Raw genomic sequence first — 24,521 nt, 5'->3', positions numbered from 1 at the left:
TTGACTTAACAGTGAAATCCTTGCTGATCTTAAACACAAAAAAGAAGCTTACAAGAAGTGGAAGATTGGACAAATGACCAGGGATGAGTATAAAAATATTGCTCAGGCATGCAGGAGTGAAATCAGGAAGGCCAAATCACACTTGGAGTTGCAGCTAGCAAGAGATGTTAAGAGTAACAAGAAGGGTTTCTTCAGGTATGTTAGCAACAAGAAGGAAGTCAAGGGAAGTATGGGCCCCTTACTGAATGAGGGAGGCAACCTAGTGACAGAGGAGGTGGAAAAAGCTAATGTACTCAATGCTTTTTTTGCCTGTCTTTACGAGCAAGGTCAGCTCCCAGACTACTGCACTGGGCAACACAGCATGGGGAGGAGGTGACCAGCCCTCTGTGAAGAAAGAAGTGGTTTGGGACTATTTAGAAAAGCTGGACGAGCACAAGTCCATGGGGCTGGATGCACTGCATCCGAGAGTGCTAAAGGAGTTGGCGGATGTGATTGCAGAGCCATTAACCCTTATCTTTGAAAACTCATGGTAATTGTGGGAGGTCCCGGATGACTGGAAAAAGGCTAATGTAGTGCCCATCTTTAAAAAAGGGAAGGAGGAGGATTCGGGGAACAACAGGACAGTCAGCCTCACCTCAGCTCCATGAAAAATCATGGAGCAGGGCCTCCGAGATAACTGGCTCTGTGGATGAGGGGAAAGCAGTGGACGTGTTGGATCTAGAATGTTCTCAGTGGTAGCTGATGACAGAACAAGGAGTAATGGTCTCAAGTTACAGTGGGGGAGGTTTAGGTTGGATATTAGGAAAAACTTTTTCACTAGGAGGGTGGTGAAACACTGGAATGCGTTACCTAGGGAGGTGGTGGAATCTCCTTCCTTACAAGTTTTTAAGGTCAGGCTTGACAAAGCCCTGGCTGGGATGATTGAGTTGGGGATTGGTCCTGCTTTGAGCAGGGGGTTGGACTAGATGACCTCCTGAGGTCCCTTCAAACCCTGATATTCTATGATTCTATGGCTGTGGAGACTTTAAACTCATTGCTGCTTGTATTGGAAGGTCATTTCCTTAGCAGCCACTCAGACGGGCCCTAGCTGTGGTTGCTTCTGTTTTTGTTCTAACCCAGGCTGCCATCAAAAGGCTTGTGACTGATGACCAGCAGCATTCCTGCAAAGCAGTCACTCTGTAGCTGTAATAAAATGCTGGGGCACTGACTGTCTCTGCTCTCACACGCTAAGCAGGGCCAGGCCTGGTTGATATTTGGATGGCAGATTGCCCATTAAAAATGAATGATTAGGCCCTTTTAACTTTGGGTCAGCGCCCCCAGCGTGGCTGAGGTGCCGTTGCTTAGGCGAGATGACAGAGTTGTCAGCTTGTGGCTCTTACTACTGTAATAACCCTGCATGCAATGCTACTCTGCGTGGAAAGCCAGGACAAAGGTGTGGCCAGACGGGGGCCGCACTACCACAGATGCCCAGCCACTGACTCCAGCGAGATTAATGGTAGAGACAGAAGGACAGGTGCTGTGACGGGGCGATCGCTGAGCAACCTGGGGCTTGTGCCGTTGAGAGCTTTGTCTAGGCTCAGCTGGGAAGGGAACTGGGCACTCGCAGCAGCACTGGAGTAACAGCCCCTCACCGTTCCACCGTACCAACACATTGTGTTTCAGCTGGTGCTCCCAGGTTGCCTCCGGGATGCGCCCCAGCTGGAGTTTGGTGCCATGACAAAATTCCCCAGAGGAGAAGTGATAACCGCCGTGTCCCACTCAGATTCCTCCTTGGCAATGGGTAATTCCTTTCTGCCTCTTAACTTTGCCTCTGCAGTTCCAGTGGACCCAGCATTCTCCTTCATTGCCTACCATTCGGTATGTGCAGCATGACTGTGGGCTGCTAACAGCTGCCATGCTCCCCAGAGGGGGCTGCATTTCGCTTCTGGGTAAGGTGAGGCTTGTGAGCGCTGTGGAGTTATGAAAGCGCTTTGGGTTCCTCTGTCCTATGGAAATGGAAGGGGCGGGTGTAATGGGCTCCCTCCTATCTCTGTTCCAGGATTATATCTTCTACCTGGAGCCGGAGAAGCTGGAATCAGGGAAAGGGAAGTGTTCCTATGACCCCAAGGTGGACAGCGTCTCAGCCTTGATAAGTGAGTCCTTCTCTCTTGCGACTGCAGCACTGCAAGGTGGCCAAGGGGACCAGAGCTGCTCTGGCTGGGCCCTGCGGTGCTCCAGAGGGACACCCAGCTGGTTCTTGGCACTGATTCCAGGAACATAGATGGTCCTAGACCAAGAGGGGCAAAGGGGTATAGTTGTGTCAGCCATTGCCAAGGCACAAGACCAGGAAAGGGCCAGAGCAGCAAAGGGGAAATGCAGACAGGGCTGTTGCCTAGTCTCCATACGGGGAGATGTCTGCAGGGGTGAAGGTGGAGTAGCCAAGGCCCGGGGGGCACCAGAGCCCAAAGATCTAAGCTCGGCTGCTCGCCAGAACCACCTCAGCCAGGGCAGGAAGGTACCTGAGCCCTCCACCAAGGGACCAGGAGACTGGGAAGGTGCCCAGGCATGTCAGAACCCAGTTGTGGCCTTTAATTCATAAGCTCCGGCCCGGAGCCAGGAGGGACCTGGCTGGTTGGCTCACAGGGAATGCAGCCGCTGCAGATAACGTGTCAGTCTTGTTGAGCTACTCTGTCCTCCCTGCTGCCACCAGTTGAACCCTGGGTCACACTCTCCAGTGGTGCCACGCGACCACTCTCGCTGCCCAGGGAACCTCCAGGGGAACTCAACAGCCACAGAATGCCTGCTGCCTGCTCTGGTCTCGGCTGCTGGCGAGCCCTGCCTTGTGCAGACACCGCTGCACTGCAACCCATTCGAACTTGCCACTCCAGCGAGAAGCAGCCACTTGCAGGTTACGGGGAGCTGAAACCAGGAAGTGCATGGGCTGGGGTCCAGGTTGAGGAGGAAGCTCCAGAACTCCTGTCCAGGCTTTGCCTGGGACAAGCCAGAGAGCAGAGCCCTGGGGAGCCGGCTGTTCTCTTCCCGGCCCCGGCACACACGGTTCCCCTTGCATGAACCTGGCATGGCACTCACCTGAAACAGATGCTGCTGGCCTAACACAAGGCTCCACCATGACTCCCCATTGCTCAAGGCTGGGGAAGTCTCTCCCCACGAGCTCCCATTTTGTGCCTCCCCTAGGCTGTCCCCCACCCCCTTGAACTAGCCAGCGCCACAACTGCGTAGGGGTGGCTCACAGACCCCTGCTCTCCCTCCCAGCCGCATCAGAGCAGAGCAGTGGGCCGGGGAGGGACCTGCACCAATCTGAGTTGAGTGCCAGGGCTGGTTGCATGCCATGGAAATATTAGGTGGTTTGAGACCAACGTTAAAATGAGAGGCGATGAGAAGCTGTTTAGGACTCCAGGGCAGGTGGCTGCTGGGGGGCTGCTCCCTCCTCCCCAGAGACATTAGCCTGGCGGTGTTCTGCAGCTCTGCTGAAGGTGGCTGCCCCCAAGAAAGCCAAGCAGGGATCTGAGTCCAGGGCCCAGCGGCTGTGGGGCCAGCAAACCCAGTCCGGGTGTGTGGGAGGGAAGGCAGCAGGTCAAGACACATGCAGATGGGGCACTTTGGCCCAATGTGAGGACTTGGAGGGCTGTGGCATGGCAAGAGGCCCCCGGATGCCACGGTGTTGGGTGTGGGACGAACCTAGGTAGAACAGTGTGGAAATGGGGTAGGAGAGGCTCCGAAAGCCACCGACAGATGATGGAAAAATCCCCAGGGCATCTCTTTCCTCAACAAGGTCAGATCCAACCCCGGCGTAGGAATGGCCACAGTGAGTCAGCTCCATGTGCTAGGAGCATCTCCACCCCAACTTCCTGTCCTATTTCTGTCCCTATTCTCCCCATTCACTTCCCATTTCCTATTCCCCTCCCCCCCCCAGCTGATCAGGCGCAGCCCCGGGCACTGCTGGCGCCCTCCTGAAAGGTGCCAGGCCACAGCGCATGGCAGCCCTGGTGTCCATGGTGCTTTGCCCCTGGGGTGGCGAGGGGCAGGGATGGCTGGGATGGGGTTTCAAAGGGCGGGAGACCGAATCGGAGCAGTGAAATAATGCGGGTCGGTATCGATGTCCTGCCGTCCCCAGGCCTGGGCAACAGCTGTGCCGGGCTCCCCCAGGAGCACTAGCCAAAGCTCTCACTTACTGCTAATCCCCCCCCTCCCCCCGCCCCTAGGCCTTGCAGGGCCTCGGCTGCCTTTGATCCTCTCCAGGCACAGGTATTGCCTTACACGCCAGCCCCAGCACTGCTTCGTTCATTGGGGAGCAGCTGTGAAGCAGGGGGATGGCAGCCAGACCTGGGACTGTGCCCCCGCCACAGTGCCAACCGGGCACCATGTGGGAGATGGAGACCTGTCTAGGAGCTGACAAGGAGCTGGGGTCCCTCTCCCCAGAGGGGAGATGGAGTGCTCTCAGGGCTGCCCCAGGCTCTCTCCCCTGGGCTTTCTCCCCACACCCAGGGGCCCCGCGCCAGCCCATACACTCTAGGCTGAAAGGGCATTGCTCCTGGACAGCCTTTGAGACAGCTCATGAGTGGCACAAGTTGGTGACCCTGGTGTTGCAGGAGCAGCAGGTTGTGACTCCCTGTCTTTGTCCCATGGCGTGTGCCGCTCGCAGTGGACGTGGGCAGCGAGGACCTGCCAGCTCCTGGGGTGTTGTGGGCACCAGTCGTCTCCTCACTGGCTCCCATGGTGGTGTCCTGCATTCCACCCCCCGCCCCAGGATGTCCTGGCGGAGAGAGGGCATCAGCCAGCCCCCCATGCCAATCAGCACCACCACCGCCCGCAAGCTCCCCCTTTGGGCAGGGCTTGGGGGCAGGACAAAGGGTCTACATGAAGAGGGGCTGGGGGGTCCTCAGGTCCCACACGCTCCCCCTTCAGGAGCTGCTCCCCCACACACACCAGTCTCTGCTGACCTCTGCCTCCCACTTACAGATGAGGAGCTATATGCTGGCGTCTACATTGACTTCATGGGCACGGACGCAGCCATCTTCCGCACCATGGGCAAGCAGACGGCCATGAGGACTGACCAGTACAACTCCCGCTGGCTGAACGGTGAGTCTGGGGGAGCTGCGGGTGGGGACGGGCCGGCATTGTGCGTCTCCAGGACATGGGATGCTGCCCAGGGGCCTCGCGGTCTGTATAAAGCCCAGTGCCTGGCTGCCCTCTGGCCTGCCATTCCTGGAGCTTCTCTGGGGCTCATATAGCATGAGCACTGCATCCAGGATGGGGCCCACATCCCACAAGTGCCCTGGAGATCCCCACCCCCTGCAGCGTTTCAGGAGAATCTCCATGGCTTAGCCCCGGTGGAAGGCAATCGTGGCCTCGTGCCAGCTTGGCAAGGCTGTGCCAGGTACATGGTGTAACGATGCTGGCTTTGGTGGGACACGACTGAGATTACCAATGCAGGACAAATTGCTTAGAGCAGGGCAGTCACAGCCCCAGGCTGGTGGTTCTCCACCTCTAAGGGAAACCAAACCAGCCAGCCAGAGAGGACTTTGGTGTCACCCCACTGGCTAACCATAAGTCTCATAAACAATTTCCTTAGACACTACAGTTTCCCAGTATCACCACCAGTGCCACTTCTTATAGGGATGAATGGTGATGAAAACCAATACCCCAGTAAAAGAAAAAAGGTTCTCCTGATCCCAAAGGACCAAGCCCCAGACCCAGGTCAATATACCAGTCAGATCTTAGCCACAAATCACGCTGTTGCCAATCCTTTAGAATCTAAATTCTAAAGGTTTCTTCATAAACGAAAAAATATATAGATGACAGCTAGAATTGGTTGAATGGAATCAATTACATACAGTAATGGCAAAGTTCTTGGTTCAGGCTTGTAGCAGTGATGGAATAAACTGCAGGTTCAAATCAAGTTTCTGGAGTACATCCACAGCTGGGGTGGGTCATTCAGTCCTTTGTTCAGAGCTTGTTCAGAGCAAGGTTCCTCCAGAAGTAATAAGCAGGATTAAAGACAAAATGGAGGGATTTCCAGGGCCTTTTATATACTCTGCCCTGTGGAAGGACACCCCTTTGTTCTTACTGTGGAAAATCACAGCAGCAAGATGGAATTTGGAGTCACATGGGCAAGTCACATGTCCATGCATAACTCCGTTCTTTACAGGCTGATGCCGTTGTTTACATGTTAGTTTGAACATTCCCCAGAAAGCTCAGATGTGGATTGGTGTCTCCCAAAGTCCATTGTCAGTTAAGTGTTTCTTGATTGGGTACTTACTGAGAATAGTCCTTTCTCAAGAAGCTGACCAAGTGCTTCACTGAGGCTACTTAGAATTAAAACACATTGAGATACAAGTACATAGCCAATATTCATAACTTCAACTACAAAAATGATACACACATACAGATAGCATAATCATAACCAACAAATCATAACCTATTAATAGACACCTCACATGACAACCTCTGTACAATATTTGCTGCAAATATATAACAGTGGTTGCAACAATGATCTATACGGTTACAGTTTATGTCAATAACGTCACGCATGGGGCAGCCTCGGGGTGCAGTTTTCCCTTTGCCCGTGGTATGCCAGGCAGAGCTGGTGAAGTCACAGCCCTGGGGGCTCAGGGCAGGAGCGGGCGAGGTGCGTTTTAACCAGGGTGAAGTGAACGACAAACTTTCCTCGACTTCACTCCAAGCCCCCAACTTCCCTTCACCCCCCCTCAGCTTTGTGCCTTCTCCCATGCTGCCCCTGTGCTGGGAGCCATCACTCTCTTCCTTCACAGCCTGGCGCCAGGGCATTTCCACCCCTCTGAGCTGCTTCCAGGGCCCCCTGAAGCCTGAGGCCTGCACATCTGCCCCCTTCTGATTGCTGCTGGCAGTTCTGCCTCTGCCAGCAGAGCCCGCGACAGTGGGCTCCTGCCGCCAACCCACTCACGGCTGGGGGCATTCATAGGCAGCAATCCCCACTCTGGGTGTGTGTCCAGCAGTAAGAGATCTTTCTGCAAAGACCCATCAGTGCATGCTTGGCCCACTCCATCTTCAGCGGGCACCGCAAAGGTGGTGCCTGCCTGCCTCCTTGCCAGTTTCTCAGGCACTCCCACCATGGCAAACCGCTGTGAGGGCCCCAGCAGGAATGCCGAGCCTCCTGGTTCTGGTCACAGCGGGTCTAGACATCCCAAAGGCCTCCCACGCAGCGACCTGCTGTGGAGCTGCGGCGATGCTGGTGCCGGGGGGCAGTTCTAAGGCTGGGCCCGTCTCCTTCCCTCAGCAGTTGTGTAGAACATGAATGAGCACAATCACTGGTCCACTGGGAGCAGAGAGAGATTCCACTGCTGCTCCCCTCTGTGCCAGCCAGAACCAGGCTCTAAGTCCTTGGGTGCCCTGCTTGGGAAGCTTGTGAGCACTGGAAATACCAGAAGAGCAAATGGGATGGCCACCATCTTGGCCTGGGGACCTCCAGAGCTCAAACCAGGAGGTGCTAAAGCTTGAGCTAGAGCCCAGGCTGGGGCTGTGAAAGCCTCACCTCCTGTGGCCCATGCAACCCAGGAGGAAAACAAATCGGAAGGTTGATATCGTCCCAGGACACAGAGCAAAGCAATTGGCGTCTGGCTGCATTCTCCCCTCAGAGGCATTGTCCTCATTGAGCAGGAGAACCTGTCAGACTGGGAAGTGGTACAGACAGGACATGGCTGCCTAAGACCAGCCGTTGCCTAGGACGGGGGTCAAAGTTTCATCCATGACATAGAAGTGCCCTGCTGAAGGAGGTTCTTACTGAAGGACCAGGCTAGTGCTGGAGCTGAGGAGGAACTCTGAAGCATCCCTGACCTGTTTTGCCAGGGCAGCCCTTCCCTGGTATAGTGATCTGAAAGTGTGAGACCTGCCCCAGGTGCATGACCTGAGACACTTGCAGATGTGCACCCAGACTCACCAAAATTCAGGCCAGTCAACCCAGTAGCTGCCAAGCCCTCATGGCTCCATCCCTGGAAAGTGGACAACCAATCAGCAGCACTATGTCCTCAGCCACCTTCAGACCTGGTAAAACCCAGAAGAAGTGGTGGCCATTTCATCAGGCAAGGACAAGAATTCCCTCCCAGCATGTGAACCTCAACGAAAGGGTCTTACCAAAGGAACAGGGAGTCCCTTGAAGACCCATGTGGGGTCTGGGGGAAGTGCCCACACAAACTCAAGTATTGCAGAGCCAAGTCCTGGAATAGAAACAGCAAAGGACAGAGAACAAATAAAACTGAAAGATAGATAGATAGATAGATAGATAGATAGGGTGTGGGAATCGATAGATAAATAGATCTGTATGGGAATGGATGGGTGAGGATGGAGGGATATGTGGGTCTGGATCGATGGAAGGGTCTGTATAGAGCAGGGGTGGGCAAACTTTTTGGCCTGAGGGCCACATTGGGTTTCCAAAATTGTATGGAGGGACGGTTAGAGGAGGCTGTGTCTTCCCAACCAGCCAGACGTGGCCAGGCCCCAGCCTCCTATCCGACCCCCCACACCCCTGCTTCTCGCCCCCTGACGGCTCCCCTGGGACTTCTATCCCATCCACCACCCCCTGCTCCCTGTCCCCTGACCACCCCCGGATCCCTCACCCCTGACTGCCCCCTGCCGCCCCATCCAACCCCCCCATTCCTGACTTGCCCCCCGGAACCCCTGCCCCATCCAACCACCCCTTCTCCTTGTCCCCTGACTGCCCCCAGAACCCCTGCCCCTGACTGCCCCCCACCACCCCATCCAACCCTCCCTCTCCTTCCTGACTGCCCCCCCAGGACCCCTGTCCCATCCAACCCCCCTGTTCCCCGCCCTCTGACCGCCCCGTCCCCTATCCACACCCCCACCCCCTGACCACCCCCCCCCCAACTTCCCTGCCCTCTATCCAAACCCCTCTGCTCCCTGCCCTCTTACCACGCTGCCTGGAGCACCAGTGGCTGGTGGGGCTGCAGCCGTGCCGGCCAGAGCACCAGGTCAGGACGCGGCTTTGCAACTGCACTGCGCACGCTGAGGCTGTGGGGGAGGGGGAACAGCAGGGGAGGGGCTGGGGGCAAGCCGGGGAGGGGCTCAGGGACCGGGCAGGAGGGTCCTGCGGGTTGGATGTGGCCCACTGGCCTTTGTTTGCCCACCTCTGGTATAGAGGGATAGATGGTTCTGCATGGGAATAGTTGGATGGGTCTGAATGGGAATGGGGTGTCAACCCCATCATCTGCAATAACCAATCCAGAACATTTCTCTCCTGCTCTCCCTCCCTTCTCTGCTGCAGCAGAGGGAGATCCCTGGTGGAAAGTATGCCTGGCCTTCTCCCAGTAGCACCTGCAACTGTGACAAAGCAGCAGTGACAGCTGAGTAAACTGAAGTTGGAGCGATCATATTATACCTCTGGGCACAGTAGCTGCAATTGAGAAGGCAGAGCTGTCACCATGGGCTTGGAGGCATATTGATTGATGATGGACAGAGATTCTAGCAGGAACAGCACAGACTTCCAGCTGCCAAACAGTTTCCATTCAAACTTCCTGCTTCCAGTTGCTCGAAAATTGCTGGAGCTTCGGGGCTGAAATTTCCCAAGCGTGGGCTCCTTCGTGTGAATTGATATCCAAACGTTTGAGCAAAACACTGTCAAGCCATTTTGGAGTCCAAGGAGAGTTGGGAGCCGAGGGGGGATACACTTTTCTCATTATTAAGAAAAAAAATCATCGGACTTTTGTACAGCACCTTGAGCACTGGCACAAGTGGGGGTAGGCCACTGACGTATGGTATGAGACATGCCAGTGAGAATGCATGGGCATCAGTCTGCATTATGGCCTCAGTGAAACATGCATGCCAGATGGTTAACCATGGTCACCCTAACCACAGTCAATGCTCCTGTCAGAGTCAGTGGCAAAAGTCCCCCTGGCTTCCATGGGATTGGTCACAGGATATGTTGTTGCTGCAGTTAGCCTGGGGGCTTGGCAGCTAGGTCTGAGCAGCCAGGTTAGCTTCGTCTGGGTCTGAGCGTCCCCACTGCAAGGCCCAAGCTGTGCTATGGTGTCTTCACTCACCTGTGTGCCTGCAGCAAATCCCACAGTTATTTGTGCTGTGGAGTCCTTCCTGGTCATTTGCAGGAGAACTTGTCTATCCTTTGGGAGGACTTGTGGGAAGGCCCTGGAGGCTTCTGGCTAGGAGTGCATTCCCCCAAAAGACAGGGAGTTCTCTAGATAACTAGTTCCACTTTATGGGCTTTATTGCTAGCTAAAAACTTAGGATATTACATTAAAAACTGTTAAGAGAAAACTCAGGTTGCCTTGCTGAGCATTCCAAAGCCACAGAACCTTAACTGCCCTGTGTGTGGGTATTGCCATAGGGTGTTTCTTGACAAATTCACATGTTGTTTTGCCAGCCGGGGGGGCAGCGGTGCCACGTACTGGCCTCTCAGTAGATTGCAGGGCAGGCTCACAGCGCTGGCATTTCTGGTTGCAGACCCGGCGTTTGTTCACGCCCAGCTCATCCCGGACAGCGCCGAAAGGAATGACGACAAGCTTTACTTCTTCTTCCGGGAGAAATCAGCTGATGCCCCACAAAGCCCTGCTGTCTACTCCCGCATCGGGCGCATCTGCTTGGTATGTACCTGGCTCCCCACGGCGCCTCCTGCTGGGAATGGCTGGGAGCTCCCCCCACAGACAGAGTTCCTGCTCCATTCTCTACAGTGCCCCCAGCTGGGCCTGGAATACCAGCAGTGTCCCCCACAGATTGAGCTCCTGCAGGGAAAAGATGGGATTTGAATAGAGTAGCTGGGGACCAGCAGTGTCCCCACACAGCCAGCGCTCCTGCCCCCTCCCCACAGTGCCCCCTGCTGGGAGAGGCTGGGGATGGAATACGGGGTTGCCCCCCACAGCAAGCATCCCCTGTCCCACTCCCCACAGCGTCCACTCCTGGGAGAGGCTCGGGCTGGAGCAGCTGGGAGCTCCCCCACAACCAATGCCCCCTGTCCCACTCCCCACAGCACCCCCTGCTGGGGGAAGCTGGGGCTGGAGTAGTTGGGGAACCCCCAACAGCCAGCACTCTTGCCCCTCCCCACAGCGCCCCCTGCTGGGAAGCCCAAGCTAGGAGGACGAGCCTAGCTCACATTCTGGTTCCCCGGGTGCCTGAGGATGGTATTTTCCCCCCTGGTTTAGAATGACGACGGAGGTCACTGCTGCCTTGTCAATAAATGGAGCACGTTCCTGAAAGCCCGGCTCATCTGCTCCGTTCCAGGGCCTGACGGGATCGAAACGCACTTCGATGAGCTCCGTAAGGGCCGGTGGGCAGGGGGCACGCCGGGCAACGAGGTGTCTGGGTGGGGCAGCGGCTGACCACAGACCCCAGAGGTGGTAGCAGACAGAACCTCTGTGCTGCCCGAGTAGTCACTGCAGGCATCTAGGTTCCCAGCGCCTCCTGGGGAGCTCACAGGGGCCTTCCTACCCAGCCAGGAGCCTCTCTGGAGGCTCCCAGCGAAGTCGCTCTCGGCAGAGGCTGGGAGGCAGTGCAGTCCCCAGCAGCTTGTCAGTGCCTGCCGTGGCACGTGATGGATGGGCTGCACCCGGGAGCAGGATGCGCCATCCCATTGCCAGCTGGTTCCCTGCGCTTTGCTTGCCTAGATCAGAGGCTCCCCTGGTTCCTGAGGGGCACTGTCCCCAGCCTGCATCTTTCCCACTGGTGCACGCCCTGCAGCCAAAGCATCCCCTATGCGACAGTGCCCTGGGCGAAGCCAGATGTTCCCCCCACAGCCAGCACTCCTGCCCTGGTCCCCACAGCAGCCTCTCCCCTGATGGGAGAGACTGGAGTAGCTGGGAGCCCCCCGACAGGCAGCGCTTCTGCCACGCTCCCTGCAACGCCCCCTGTTCTCTCTCCATCTGCCCTGTGTCCCCCAGTCCCTGCAGAGTTCTGGGGCATCTCCCCAGCTGTTGATGCTTTCTCTTCTCCCCTCAGAGGACGTGTTCATCCAGCAGACCCAGGACGTGAAGAACCCCATCATCTACGCCGTGTTCGCTGCCTCTGGGTGAGCCCACTGGGAGGGGGTTGGGGATGGGTCTCCGTGGGGACCAAGCTGGGTGCAGCCCCTGCTGAGTGAGTGCATCCCCATGGGAGCGGAGGGGGGAGCACTGCAGCAGGCCCTGAAGCCCAAGGATGACATGCAGGGGTTTCTAGGGGGAGGGGAGTAGATATCGGAGGTATCACACTCGGGGGCAAACCCTCCTGGTGCAGGGCACGCTGGTCAGGCTTGTCCCACCACAGGCAGAGGGTTCTGGTTCAGGCCTGTCCTAGCACAAGCAGAGAGGGTTCGGGGTCAGCCCTGTTCCAGCACGGGGCAAAGAGGTTTCTGAGTCAGTCCTGGCACGTGCAGAGAGGGTTTGGGGTCAGGCCCATGCCAGCACTGGCAGAGAGGGTTCTGGCTCAGGCCTGTCCCAGCGTGGGCAGAAAGGGTTCAGAGTCAGGCCCGTCCCATCGCTGGCAGGGAGGATTCAGGGTCAGGTCCCCCCAGGTGAGAGCAGTGCCCCGTTGGGCCCTGTTCCCCACTCCCCCTGGCAACCCCCACCTCCCTACCAGCATGGCCTCCCGTTGCACCATCTTAGCTCAGGCAGGAGGGGCTCCATGGCCTGAGACTCCCTCTTTTCTGCCTGCACCAGGCCCAGGAGTGGGGATCCCTCTCGGCTTCCCTCCCCAACCTTGGGAACCCCGCAGGGCCGGGTGCTGGCCTGGGCAACGTTGGGCTCTGTCCCATCTTGGCATGGGCCTGGGGCTGGCACTCCCTATCTAGCCACATGCTCCCCGGGGCTTCGTGGGCGCAAAGGGGTCTCTTTCCTCCCACAGAAGCCTACCCCACCCATCCAGCTGATCACTGAAGGGGGGCAGGGGTGTCGGGGGGGTCTTGCACTACCCCAGAGGAGGGGATCCCAGCCCGACTGGGGATTCACCCAATGTCACCCAGAGCCCCGGAAAGGATCACTCCCACCCTCGGCAGGGAGGCATGCACTAGTTCACAGATGGGGAAACTGAGGTACAGAGAGGCTAGCGACTGGCTCAGGGTCACACTGCAGTCCTGCGGCAGAGCCTGGCATGTAACCCAGGAATCATGGCGCCCAGGCTGGTGCAGTAAGCATGCGGGCAGCCTTGCGGTGTGCCAGCTGGCGTCACTGAGTCAGTCCTAGCTGGAGAGGTCATGCCAGGCAGCCACTGAGGACCTTGATCCCTCCGGATCTGCCTCTGCAGAGATCCAGGATCACAGGCATCTGGGTGGCGCTGTTTGCTGGACATGTCCGGGCATCGCTGTGCCATCACCTTCACAGCCAGTGGTGCCCGGACACCCCCATGCCAGGCTAGGATCCTGGCACCCTGGGAACAGGTCCCTCACATACGTTTGGGATGAGCGTTTCTGGATCCCACATGAGCAGAGCTCGAGGTGCTGTCCCAGTCCAACTGGGCAGGGTCCCTGCCAGGCAGGGCAGGGCGGGGCATGGGTTCAGGGTGGGTCTGACAGAGGTGCCCCCTGGGGATAACGTGATGCTCCCCCGCACCTCAGGTCCGTGTTCAAAGGCTCCGCCGTGTGCGTGTACTCCATGGCTGACATACGCATGGTCTTCAATGGGCCCTTCGCCCACAAGGAGGGACCCAACTACCAGTGGATGCCATACACAGGCAAGATGCCCTATCCGCGCCCAGGCACCGTAAGTACAATCGGGGCCTCCTGCCAGAGCACCCAGCCAGGGCAGGCAGTAGGAGAGCGGGGATCCTCTGGGGATGGCTGCAGTGATGGGCACCGGAGGTGTGGGGCCAGGGGCACAATCACAGAGTGCCCGCCAGTTTGTGTGTGTCTGGGCATGGACCGCCCCTGTGCAGAGACTCTGATGCTTCCTCACCAGGAGTTCTGGGACCTGCCTCACTAAAGGGCCTAGAGCGACTCCCCCTGGTGTCTCCCAGGAGAGCCAGGGGGTGGCAGACAGGCTGTGGCCATGAAGGGATGCACCTTGCCAGGGCTGGGGGGCTGGGCAGGGGGATGAGGGAAGGGCCACGAGATAGTGCACTCAGTGCCAAGGGAGTGGGGCTGGCACTGCCCAGCCCTGTGGGGAGGTGGCTGGCTCCAGGCCTGGCCATGGCCTGTAGAGCCTTTCACCACTGCCTGGGCTCCACCTAGCCTAGCCTGGCTTGGGATCAGCCCCCTGTCAGCTTAGCGCTGGGTGGGCTGGGGTCCCCTGCCGGGACCCCCCCACTCTGAACACCCTCAAGCCCCTCTTCCCAGCAGAGAGGCCAGAGACTGAGAGGGGCCCAGGGAATTGGGCAAAGGGCACTTTGGCCCTGTGGCTGCCTGGCCACCTGCTGCGAGGAGAGGGCATCCATGTGTGGGGTGCTCAGCCCAGTGCTGGCCCCATGCTGGCCTTGTGCCAGGGCTCTGCCAGCCCCTGCACCAATGGCACGCAGCCTGCTCTGCCAGGGCAGAGGCTCCCCCTGTACCACAACCTCCGGCCTGGGCAGAGGAAGGGGCAGGGCACAGGGGCAGCACGGTGGGGAACGAAGGAGTCAGAGGCTCCCCACAAAGGGGGCACACATGAGATGGTTGCTTTGGGTCGGGGTCTCATGGCACCTGATGCTGGCTGCAGGATGGGTGCGCCAATGCCTTCAGGAAGGGAGAGGTGGGCAGAACAATGCCCAGGGGCATGAGCTGTCATGCAGGATGGGTGGGGTGGGGGCCATGCCCTGGGGGCATAGGGGGGCCGTGCCATGTGGTGGGGTGGGGGGGCTGTGCATAGGGAGGCAGGCCATGCTTTGGGGTGGGGGGCTGTGCATTGGGAGGCAGGCCATGCTTTGGGGTGGGGGGGCTGTGCATCGGGAGGCGGGCCTTGCGGTGCGGCGGAGGGACCATGCCTCAAGGGACTGGGCGGAGGCGGTGTCATGGGGTGGGGCGGGGGGAAGCAGGGCCATGGGGTGGGGCTTGGGGAAGCCAGGCCACTGGGTGTGGGGAGCGGGGGACAGGTCGTGGGGTGGGGAGCAGGGGGAGGCCGGGCCGTGGTTGAGAGGAGGGAGGTCAGCCTGCCCGCTCTGTGTTTCAGTGCCCAGGAGGCACCTTCACCCCTTCCATGAAGTCAACCAAGGATTACCCAGACGAGGTGATCAACTTCATGCGCACGCACCCGCTGATGTACCATGCCGTGTACCCCGTGCACCGCCAGCCGCTGGTCGTGCGCAGCAACGTGCACTACAAGTTCACCACCGTGGCCGTGGACCAGGTGGACGCAGCCGACGGGCGCTATGAGGTGCTTTTCCTGGGCACAGGTACCCGCAGACGTGCGCTGGAGACACACACATCATGGACCCACACAAGCCATGTGGGAGGGCACACTGCCTGGCACTGGGCATGGCAGGGAGCTTAGTCCTGCTCTGGGCCGACTTGCCAGGTCAGCGTTGCCAGGGCTGCCCTGCCGCGCTCTCCCCGTCAGACGTGCCTGGCCACTGCGAGAGCTGACGATCAGCTCGTTGACAGAGGAGCCTGGCAGAGAATTCCATCTGGAGTCCCCCCACCCAGGGGCTGCCCCAGAGCCTGTTCCGGGGGTGCAGCAATCCAGGCCAGGCTGTGTATTCAGGATGAATGGAGTGGGTGCCCAATGGTGACTCCAGCCTGGCACAGAGCCGGGGAGGGTGTGGGGATCTGGAGGTGAGTGTTCGGCCCCCCCAGGCTCCTGGTGTGAACAATGCCCAGGGGCATGAGCTGTCCTGCAGGATGCATGGGGAACGTGGTGCCCTCAGCAGGGACTCAGCCACCAGAACTGGGCCGCACCAAGCAGGGCTGTAGGTGGGGCAGGGTCTGCACTAGCTGTTGGTTCCTCATCCCTCATGGAGGGATTGCGCCAGGCTGACGCCCTGGGCAGATCCCAGCCCACCCTGTACTGGGCAGCTTGGCGCTTGCTGGACCACGTGGGTCTGGGTCATCTGGGGCCGTGGGGGCAGGGTCTGTGCCAGGCCCCCAGGGAGCCAGCCTAGGAGGCAGGGGGCTTGTTTAACTGGGGGGCTCGTGACAGAGCAGCCAGCGCTGCCTCGGCCCCTCTCAGGGAGCCGTGCCCTTGGCTGCCAGCCGACCTGGGGAGCCCAGCCGGCGCCACCACACAGGTGGCAGGGAATGCTAACGACCCAGAAAGATCCCATTTGCTAACGAATGCGCTGCCTCCTGGCCAGCTGTTCACTCAGCCGCCCCTGCACACGGCAGCCTGGCCAAATCCTCCCAACACCTGTCCCGCCCATCAGGGAATTTCCTCCCTGCCCCAGCATCAGTGTAACGAATCGCCAGAGCTCAGCTGTTCCTTCCCCCAGGGGTAGGGGCTGCAGCAGCCTGTGGGATGGCGTGGGGGGTTCGGGCTGGTTCCCGGATGGAGACGACTGCGCCAACGGCACTTGATGGTAGTGAGGCGCTCCCACACCAGTGCCCCTGCCCTGCCAAGGGTGGGGTGCCCAGCAGGATGTGGGGGAGGGGACAGGGCTTCCCCATCGCTGCCTGAGCCAGCTCTCCCCAGGCCCAGGATCAGAGTCCCAGACCAGCATCAGAGTCCCAGACCAGCCTCGCTCTGCGTTGCGCAGCTATGTTCTGTTCATCCGCCGCTGCACTGCCCCCCAGAGGCAACTGGTTTGAGTGACGGGAGTTGGCCTGTCCCACCCCCAGTCAGTGGCATGTGCTGTGAAGTGCTGGGCGGCCCGCGGGTGAGGGGCCAGCCGGTGCCATGTGCGTGTGTTCGTTGGAGCAGCATGTTCTGCAGCGCCCCATGTGCACGGGGCCCATCGCGGGGGCCCACACCGAAATCAGAGCAGACGCCGGCAGCTGTGTGAGTTCCTCCTGCTGGTGCTGCCTGCAGGGCCCCCCGCCTCTCCCTGGCACTCCAGCGGAGGCTTCGCCTCAGAAATCCCCAGCCAGGCGCAGCGGCTGCTGGAGAGATCCAAGCACCTGAGGCGGCACTGGGCAGCTGGATCCCCCTGAGGAAGATGAAGCCGTGACTCTGGGGTTCAGTCCAGGCCCCGGAGTCCTGTGCTGGCTAAAAGCCTCGTGCTGATCCAGCCTCAGCTGTTTATAAAGCTGTGATGGCGGGGTGGCCTCTCCCTTCCCACGCCATCCCCATCGGCATGGTCCCGCGCCCCAGGCTGTGGCAGGGCAGAAGGGTCCATCCCGCATGGCACTGAGTGCTGGCTGTGCCTTGCAGATCGCGGCACAGTCCAAAAGGTGATCGTCCTCCCCAAGGACGACTTGGAGACCGAGGAGCTGATGCTGGAGGAGGTGGAAGTGTTCAAGGTAACGTCTCCTGGTTCTGCGTGCATTGCACTCTCAGGCCTTGCTGTGTCCCCCCCGCCCCCCTGCCATGGCCTGGGACAGTTCTCCCTCCCTCACCCCCAGCATCAGGGAACCTCCCTTTCTCCTGGGCAATGTAGCGGCAATGTGCAGCAGGCTGCCACTGCAGCTTCATCTGCGGCTTCCCAGCAGGCACCTGGGCCCTGATCCAGCACTTGCTGGTGTCAGTAGGGGGTGTCACGGGGCCCCGTCGGCTGCTATGAGGTGCCCAGTCCCATGGGCTCTGACCTCCGGCATGGTCAGTGGCAGGAGGTGAGCACGCCATTCGGCGGGCTCCACAGAAAGTATGAGAGCCCTGCTACTGCAGCTTGCTGAGGGAGCGCTCCAGTAGATCATGTGCCAGCAGCCTGTTCCCGGCACTAAGGGGCCGGGGTTGGAGCCCTGGCTCCCTGGGGCATGTGTGACTGCTCCAGGGAGAGGGTTTGGTGCCAATGAATTTGTTTCTGACTCTGTCTCAGCCCTTTGCTCCCTGTGATCAGGAGCAGCTCCGAGGGGGCTGAGTGACCCAGACTAACCGCCGTGCTCTCATTCCAGGTTCCAGCCCCCATCAAGACCATGACCATCTCCTCCAAGAGGGTAAGCCGGTGGTGCGCTGCAGGGAATGGGGTCCTCACGGGTGTCGCCCACCTGGTGCAGATGCCAGCCCAGCCACGGCACTCCCGCCTGCTGAGGAGGGATGGAGATTCCACGTGTTCCTAGCTGGACAGGGACTCTCCGAGCGTCCCCAGGGGCTTCCACCTTCATTCGCGTAGCGCGGCCCGTGGGCTCAGACGGGCTCTGTCGTTAACTCGCAGGGGCGGGCGTGGAAAGGGTCACTCAGAGATCTGAATGCCCAGCCCCGCTTGCGGAAGCACCAGGGGGCCGGCTCGGCGGGCGATGCGCAGGGCGTACCAGAAACCCGCTTGCTCTGCCTCAGCCAGCCCCGGGGAGAGGGGATCTGCTGGGAGGGTGCAGTTCCCGGCCATTTCCGGACAAGCACCGCGCTCTCAGAGAGGCAGCCCCTCCTCGTTCCCAGCTGGTGGGTTTGGCACCTGGGACAGTGCAGGGTCTGCCGCAAGGGGGCATCTCACCACGTCCCCTTTGCCCCCCACAGCAACAGCTGTACGTGGCCTCGGCCATAGGCGTGACCCACCTGGCTCTGCACCGCTGCGACGTGTACGGGGAGGCCTGTGCCGACTGCTGCCTGGCCAGGGACCCCTACTGCGCGTGGGACGGCAAGGCCTGCTCCCGCTACTCAGCATCCTCCAAGAGGTAGGGGCCAGCCGCACTGCAGGGGCGGTTGTACCAGGGCCCAGCACAGGGCCAAGCAGTGCTAGAGGGAGGGGCTTTTATACGGGTGGACCCTGAGCCCTGCATGGGTTCTCGTACTCACTGGCTGGGTTTGCCAACAGGGCGCTGGGAGACAGCTTGGGGGGGCAGGGGACTCTGTATCTTCGATGAGAGGCAGGATTGGGGCTTAGCCCCAATCCCCGCGGTACGTGGAGGGGGGTGACCGAGCCCCGCACACTGCAGCCGGCTGGGGACACCCTGAGACTGTGAGCAATTTTCCATCTGTGCCTTCTCCCCCTCCCACAGGCGGAGCAGGCGCCAGGATGTCCGACACGGCAACCCCATCCGCCAGTGCCGGGGCTACAACTCCAATGGTGAGTAGGGCCAGCTGGCCACCCTGCCCCTCCTCACACACACGGCGGGTACGTCTGGGACACGAGGGATGGAGAAAGACGGCGAGATGTGGAATATGTAGATTAGATGTCCTCTCCTAACTCTCTGGGTTGGGTCGGGTTCGCAGCATTGTGCTTATTCCATTGTCCGACCCCCCGTCTCCTCTGCCCCACTCCAGCCAACAAGAACACGGTGGAGGCTGTCCAGTACGGGGTGGAGGGCAGCACAGCCTTCCTGGAGTGCCAGCCCCGCTCCCCGCAGGCCACCGTCAAGTGGCTGCTCCAGAAGGACAACAGTGACCGGCGGAAAGAGGTAGGAGTGTGCGGCGCTGGGGGGTGCCTGGAGGGAAAGGCCCTGCAGCCCACTGCCTGCTGTCTGGGGCGGGGGGCCAGGCTGGCATAGCGGGGGGCTGCAGGTTGGGACTGAGGCAGTGGGGGAGGCTTGCATGGAGCCTGTCTCTAATCTCCCCTCCCGCCCTCTGATGACCCCTGCCATGCCCGACTGTATCTCGCCCGTTCTAATGCTCTGGCCCTTGGCCTCTCTCCCGTCCAGCTGCGCACAGAGGGCCGGGTGCTGCGGACGGAGCAGGGGCTGCTCCTACGCTCCCTGCAGCTCTCAGACAGCGGTCTCTACTCCTGCACGGCCACTGAGAACAACTTCAAGCACACGGTGGCCAAGGTGCAGCTGCACGTGCTGAGCAGCGAGACGGTGCACAGCGTGCTCTTCCAGTCGGAGGCGCCCGCCCTGCAGGCCGACAGCGACGTCTCCACCTCTGCGCTGGGCATGCGGGCTGGCCTCCCTGGTGCCCCCGGGCCCCATTACCAGGACCTGGTGCAGCTCCTCACCCAGCCTGAAATGGGACTCATCAACCAGTACTGCCAGGGCTACTGGCGGCATGCAGCCTCCAGCCACAAGGAGGCGCTGGCCAGCCTCAAAGCCAAGGAGCTGCAGGAAGAAAAGAAGCCTCGAAACCGCCGGAATCACCAGCCAGACGTGGACCAGCTCACATGAAACTGCCACCAGGGACTTTGTAATAACAGTGCTATATTCCCCCCCCCTTTTAATATTAAAAATATCTATAAATATATATATAAATATATATATATACACACACACTCCCCCACTCCCTTTCAAGACAGTATTTATTTGTAGGTTGTACATAGTCCATGGGAGATGCAGTCCCACCCTATTGCCCCATGGCCTTTGGGCAAGATAGCCAGGTTCCCAGAGGCACCCTGGCCAGCAGCTTGTCCTTTTCTCTTCCTAATGTCTACGGTACTGTAAAATAAAAGGCAGGAACCAAGTATGGGGGTGGGGCTATGGTAAGATCCCCTCCCCCAGTCCCTCATCAAACCAGAAGCTCTTGATGCTAACGTAGGTATGAGCCAGCGCAGGACCCTCTGCCCACTCTCTTGATCCCAAGCCAGAGTGCTGGCACCTGGAGGGGCCACTCTCTCTCTCTAGCTGGGAGGGGGTGTCTCTGAGCTGGGGTGCCATTGGCAGAGCTGCCATGTTCCCTCTCCCCCTGACATGGGACCCGTTGGGGAGCCTGGGTTTGGTCTGTTTCCCACCAGTGCCCTGGGCATTGATGTGTGGTGGGCCCGAGCTGGGGGGGTGTCTGACTTAGGAATGGGAAGTCCATGCTGGGGGTGGAACTTCTTGGCCACTGACAATATCCTTCCCCTATTGGCACTGGACTAGGAAGGGACTGGCAGGGATAGAGGGAAGTGGTCCCCTCAAGGGGACTGGGTCCCCAGGAGCCTGGCACCCATCGTGCATGCACGCCCAGTTGCACGTCACTCCTGGGTGCCTCTTGAATTCCCAGGGAAGCACCATCGTTGGGCTAAACCCCATGGGGGTCGAGGGCACAAGGCCAGGCTTTTCCACCCACTGCTGGCCACACGTCACTCCTGCAAGGGGTATGCTGGGAATGATATCACAGGCTCCGCCTGGGCTGATTGGTGGATGATGTGATGCCCTCAAGGAGGTGGAGCTACAGTGGTATAAAAAGCTGGCTCTGCAGCCGGATTAAATCAGGGATTCAGGAAGCAGGAGGGGTGAGGATGTCAGCTGCAGCTGTGCTCCTCTGGTGCCAGCTGCACCTAGCAAGCATGCCCCTTCCCGGGCTCTGCTGCGGTGGCACCTTGGAGGGTACTAGGGAGACTGGGCATAGGGGCCAAAGCTGCTCTCTGGTGGAATGGATGGGGCAGACACTCCTCCTCCCTCCCCCTCGCCCCCCCCCCACCCTCGGAGGTGGGAAGAATTCCTTTTGGCAGGTGGGGTGAAGTGAGGAAAGGACAGAGCAAGTAGGGGGATGGAGCGAGGCAAGGCGGGGAGCAGGCAAGGTGGGGAGCAGAGGCAGGCAATGGGTACCTGGACAGCCGGGTCCCCCCCCACTGAGTGACCTTGGGCAAGTCACTCCCCTATCTGTGCCTCAGTTTCCCCATCTGATTACTTCTCATTATTTATTTAGCCATGGCCCCACTGCCACTGGACCTGGCAACACCAGCCTCTCTGCTGTGCGGCTTCATGATGGGGGGGGGGGCGCAGGGGGAGAGAGAAGGGTCAGTATTGAGTTGTGAGGCATTGTGGGTAGTGAAGTCCTGGGGCGCCCGGTTGCTACCCTGGCCCATGTGTGGGAGCTGAGTAGTGGGTCTTCTGGCAGCTACACTGATTGGGAGCTAGAGCAGAGTGTATGTGGGGAGGGGGCCAGTGGGATGGGGGGGTGAAAAAAGGGGTTGTGGGAAGGGGCTGACTGGCTGACAGCGCTGCCTGCATTCAATCCCTAGGCCTAGTGGCCACAGCCACACTCACCCTGGCAGACCCCAGAGTGCTTTGCAAACTGGACTGACAGGGGCACTTCACCCACTGCTAAAATGCAGCTACCTCTGGGGAGGGGCAGGTTACAACAGAGCCTCTGCCCCACAGCTTAAGTCAGGACTCCAAAACTGACCCGGGAGCTGGGGGAGGAGGCAAATTGGGCTCTAGGTGCCTGGGGCAGGCATTGGCTGCTGCTGCTGCCATGGGAGTTTTAAGGCCTGTGCTCAAAGCACCTGCCCAAAAGGGCTGTTAATTGGTGGGGAGAGACCGAGCCTGGGGTTTAACCTGGCTCCCTTGCTCCCAGCCTGTGCTGCCCGGGGTCACCACTAGGGGCCAACCTCAGCCCTGGGTTCAGCAGGGGGCCCAGCTCCTGGGCTCACAGAGCCACTGGCATGTTGCCCACACCACCCCAATAGTTCAGGCCAAGTCCGTGGCTGGTGCAAAGTAGCGTGGCGTCATGGCCTGCCGTGGGTATTGGTGGGGCTTCGCCCATTCCCACCAGCTGAGGATCCGGCCCTGGCCCCTCCGGAGTCAGGTGCCCATCCTCCCACTAGCGTGGCATGGTCCTCTTGCACATGGGCACTCCATGGCCACTAGTGGCTGTAGCGCTGCCCGCTGGGGAAATCCAGGCAGGCTGGAGCAGTGGAGCCAAGCAGGGCAGGAAACGCTACCCAGACAGCACACAGGGAGGTTACTCAGGCTCAGGGCAAGGGGGCTGGCCCAAGGGTTGGGGACACAAAGAGGACTGGGTACCAGTCTGGGAGAAGGCACCATTAGCCACCAGGGTCACTGCCCCATCCGAGCCACGATGTGAGGCTGCACACTAAGGAAGCCAGGGCAGTACTCACTGCACTAAGTGCTGATTCTCCCTGGACAGGGGAAGACTATAGCACGGACATCAGCTCTCCCCAAGCAACTCCTGGCTTTCTGGGGCTGGAACCAGCTGCCTTAGGTGGCAAGTATATGGGGCTATAGAAATTAGTGGCTAGCCCCATGGAGGTCTGTAATGAAAGCTAGGCAATACTATGGATAACGACCCATGATTTCAGATGAGAGAAGAACATGTGACAGGGTCATCATGCTGGGACACACTTCACCCTGCAATTCCACCACAGTCAGAGTGCCTGGGGGCTGTGCCCATCTCTATTCACATGACAGGCATCCGAGAGTCATCCATTGGTTTTCCTCTGAGATAACAATGCCAGGTTCCTTACCCACACACACCCCTCATAGGGCTCAGCTCCCCCCAGCTGAGGGAGGGTGAGGGAGCAAAGCATCCTGGGGTCAGCTATGCAAATTCCAAAGCAGGAAGTCAGGCCCTGAGAGCCCGCTCCCAGCTAGTTGAGACTCAAAAGGGTACACCATGGGCCATAGGGACAGCCAGGGAGAACTCACCCTTACCAGGCCAAGCCAGTGAGGCAGGAATTGTGCCCTTTGCTTCCCAATGCTGCTAATGCCCAGTGTTAACCACTTCCAAGCAGGCCACTCATGAGATTGAGTAGCCCACAGCTCATGTGGTGTGTACTGACAGTTACCCGCTAGGGCCATGCCCCCCGTCCCCCACCCCATGGGACAGCTGCCTGTGCCGGTTCAGACCAAGCGCATCTGCTCTCTGGTGTAAATAGTTGTAAATGGCAAATGTAACGGAAGCGGAGCAGGCAGCAAGGCTGAGCTCCAAGGCACATCACACCTGTACTGTGAACTTCCTGTGGCTGGGAACGAACTAATAAACAACGGCTTTGTTTATGGAGACGCTGCCTCTTCCTTGAACCTTCTCTCAGCCATGTTCTGTCTAGAAAGGCCTTGAGCTAGTGGGAGTTCTCTAGTGATCAGAGCAACCCATTGTCCAGCTGTGCCAGTGCACATGTAAGCCACCGGCGCGCTGTGTTATGAGTCCCCCTCTAGTGGCTGCTCCCCTAGGAGGATAAGAGCCTACTACTGCTACTAATGCATGGAGTTGCTCCTTTAGCTAACATAATAGCAACCCAGGCTTTTAGTGCTCACAGTTCGGGGTTTGATGTCCAGCAATGATTCTTAGCGGCCGAGGCGGGGTGGGTATATGTGGCCATGTGCCGTGCAGCCAGACACCACAGTCCTCAGCTAAGCACGTGTGTGGCATCAAGTGTAGCACTCAGGCGAGCCCGCTCCGAGCTCAGCAACCTAGAGGAGACAATTCACCACTCAGCCACTAGAGGGTGACAAACCCTGGAGCAGAGCCCATCCAATCCAGTAGAGGGCAGCAGCGGGTGTAATACACCTCAGACCCCAAGTCTAAACAGCTGGTTAGCACATATTTGTGCAGTGACACTGTGGGCAAACGCCAGCGAGAGGACTTCCTCCCCCCGCCCAACTGCGCTACATCAGACGGTGACACCCCAAGAGAGCAGCACAACCTGTCAGTAGTGGGCAGGGAGGCTTGGGAACTCAGAGCTGCTCCCAAGGCAAAGGGCTGGGCCAGCACCACACAGGTGGGCTTTTTCTGCATGCAAAAGAATTGCTTGGAAAAAAGCAGCTGCAAACAAAGCAAAACACTGCAAAACTCACAGCAGTTTCCTTTGTGAAAAGAATTCAAAATGAAAAATGTCAGACTTTGGGGGGACAGTCACTTTTGATTCATTGGGGACCGTTCACGGTTTGGTGCATATGAAATGCTCACACCATGGGCTGGGGCAGATGAGAAAATCAAAAACTCTGTCATTCCATTGAG

The 24,521-nt window shown here is 59.1% G+C and overlaps 1 protein-coding gene across 2 annotated transcripts in view; it reads left to right on the top strand.

Moving 5' to 3' along the window:
• SEMA3F (semaphorin 3F) overlaps positions 1–23,564 on the top strand; it is a 110,376-nt gene extending 86,812 nt beyond the window's left edge. For both annotated transcript variants that reach the window (XM_048857823.2, XM_048857824.2), the window contains 13 exons: positions 2,039–2,132; positions 4,960–5,079; positions 10,450–10,589; positions 11,145–11,259; positions 11,938–12,007; positions 13,529–13,673; positions 15,054–15,276; positions 17,187–17,275; positions 17,867–17,908; positions 18,426–18,583; positions 18,908–18,975; positions 19,173–19,306; positions 19,547–23,564. In XM_048857823.2, coding sequence (XP_048713780.2) covers positions 2,039–2,132; positions 4,960–5,079; positions 10,450–10,589; positions 11,145–11,259; positions 11,938–12,007; positions 13,529–13,673; positions 15,054–15,276; positions 17,187–17,275; positions 17,867–17,908; positions 18,426–18,583; positions 18,908–18,975; positions 19,173–19,306; positions 19,547–20,005 — 1,857 coding nt within the window. In that variant the 3' untranslated portion in view covers positions 20,006–23,564. The remainder of the gene's footprint in view (positions 1–2,038; positions 2,133–4,959; positions 5,080–10,449; positions 10,590–11,144; positions 11,260–11,937; positions 12,008–13,528; positions 13,674–15,053; positions 15,277–17,186; positions 17,276–17,866; positions 17,909–18,425; positions 18,584–18,907; positions 18,976–19,172; positions 19,307–19,546) is intronic.
• Positions 23,565–24,521: the final 957 nt, after the last annotated feature.

Source organism: Caretta caretta, chromosome 7 (assembly GCF_965140235.1).
Source record: "Caretta caretta isolate rCarCar2 chromosome 7, rCarCar1.hap1, whole genome shotgun sequence".
Lineage (NCBI taxonomy): Eukaryota > Metazoa > Chordata > Testudines > Cheloniidae > Caretta > Caretta caretta.
The sequence above is the reverse complement of the archived record's forward strand: the minus strand, read 5'-3'. Positions and strand labels throughout refer to the sequence as shown.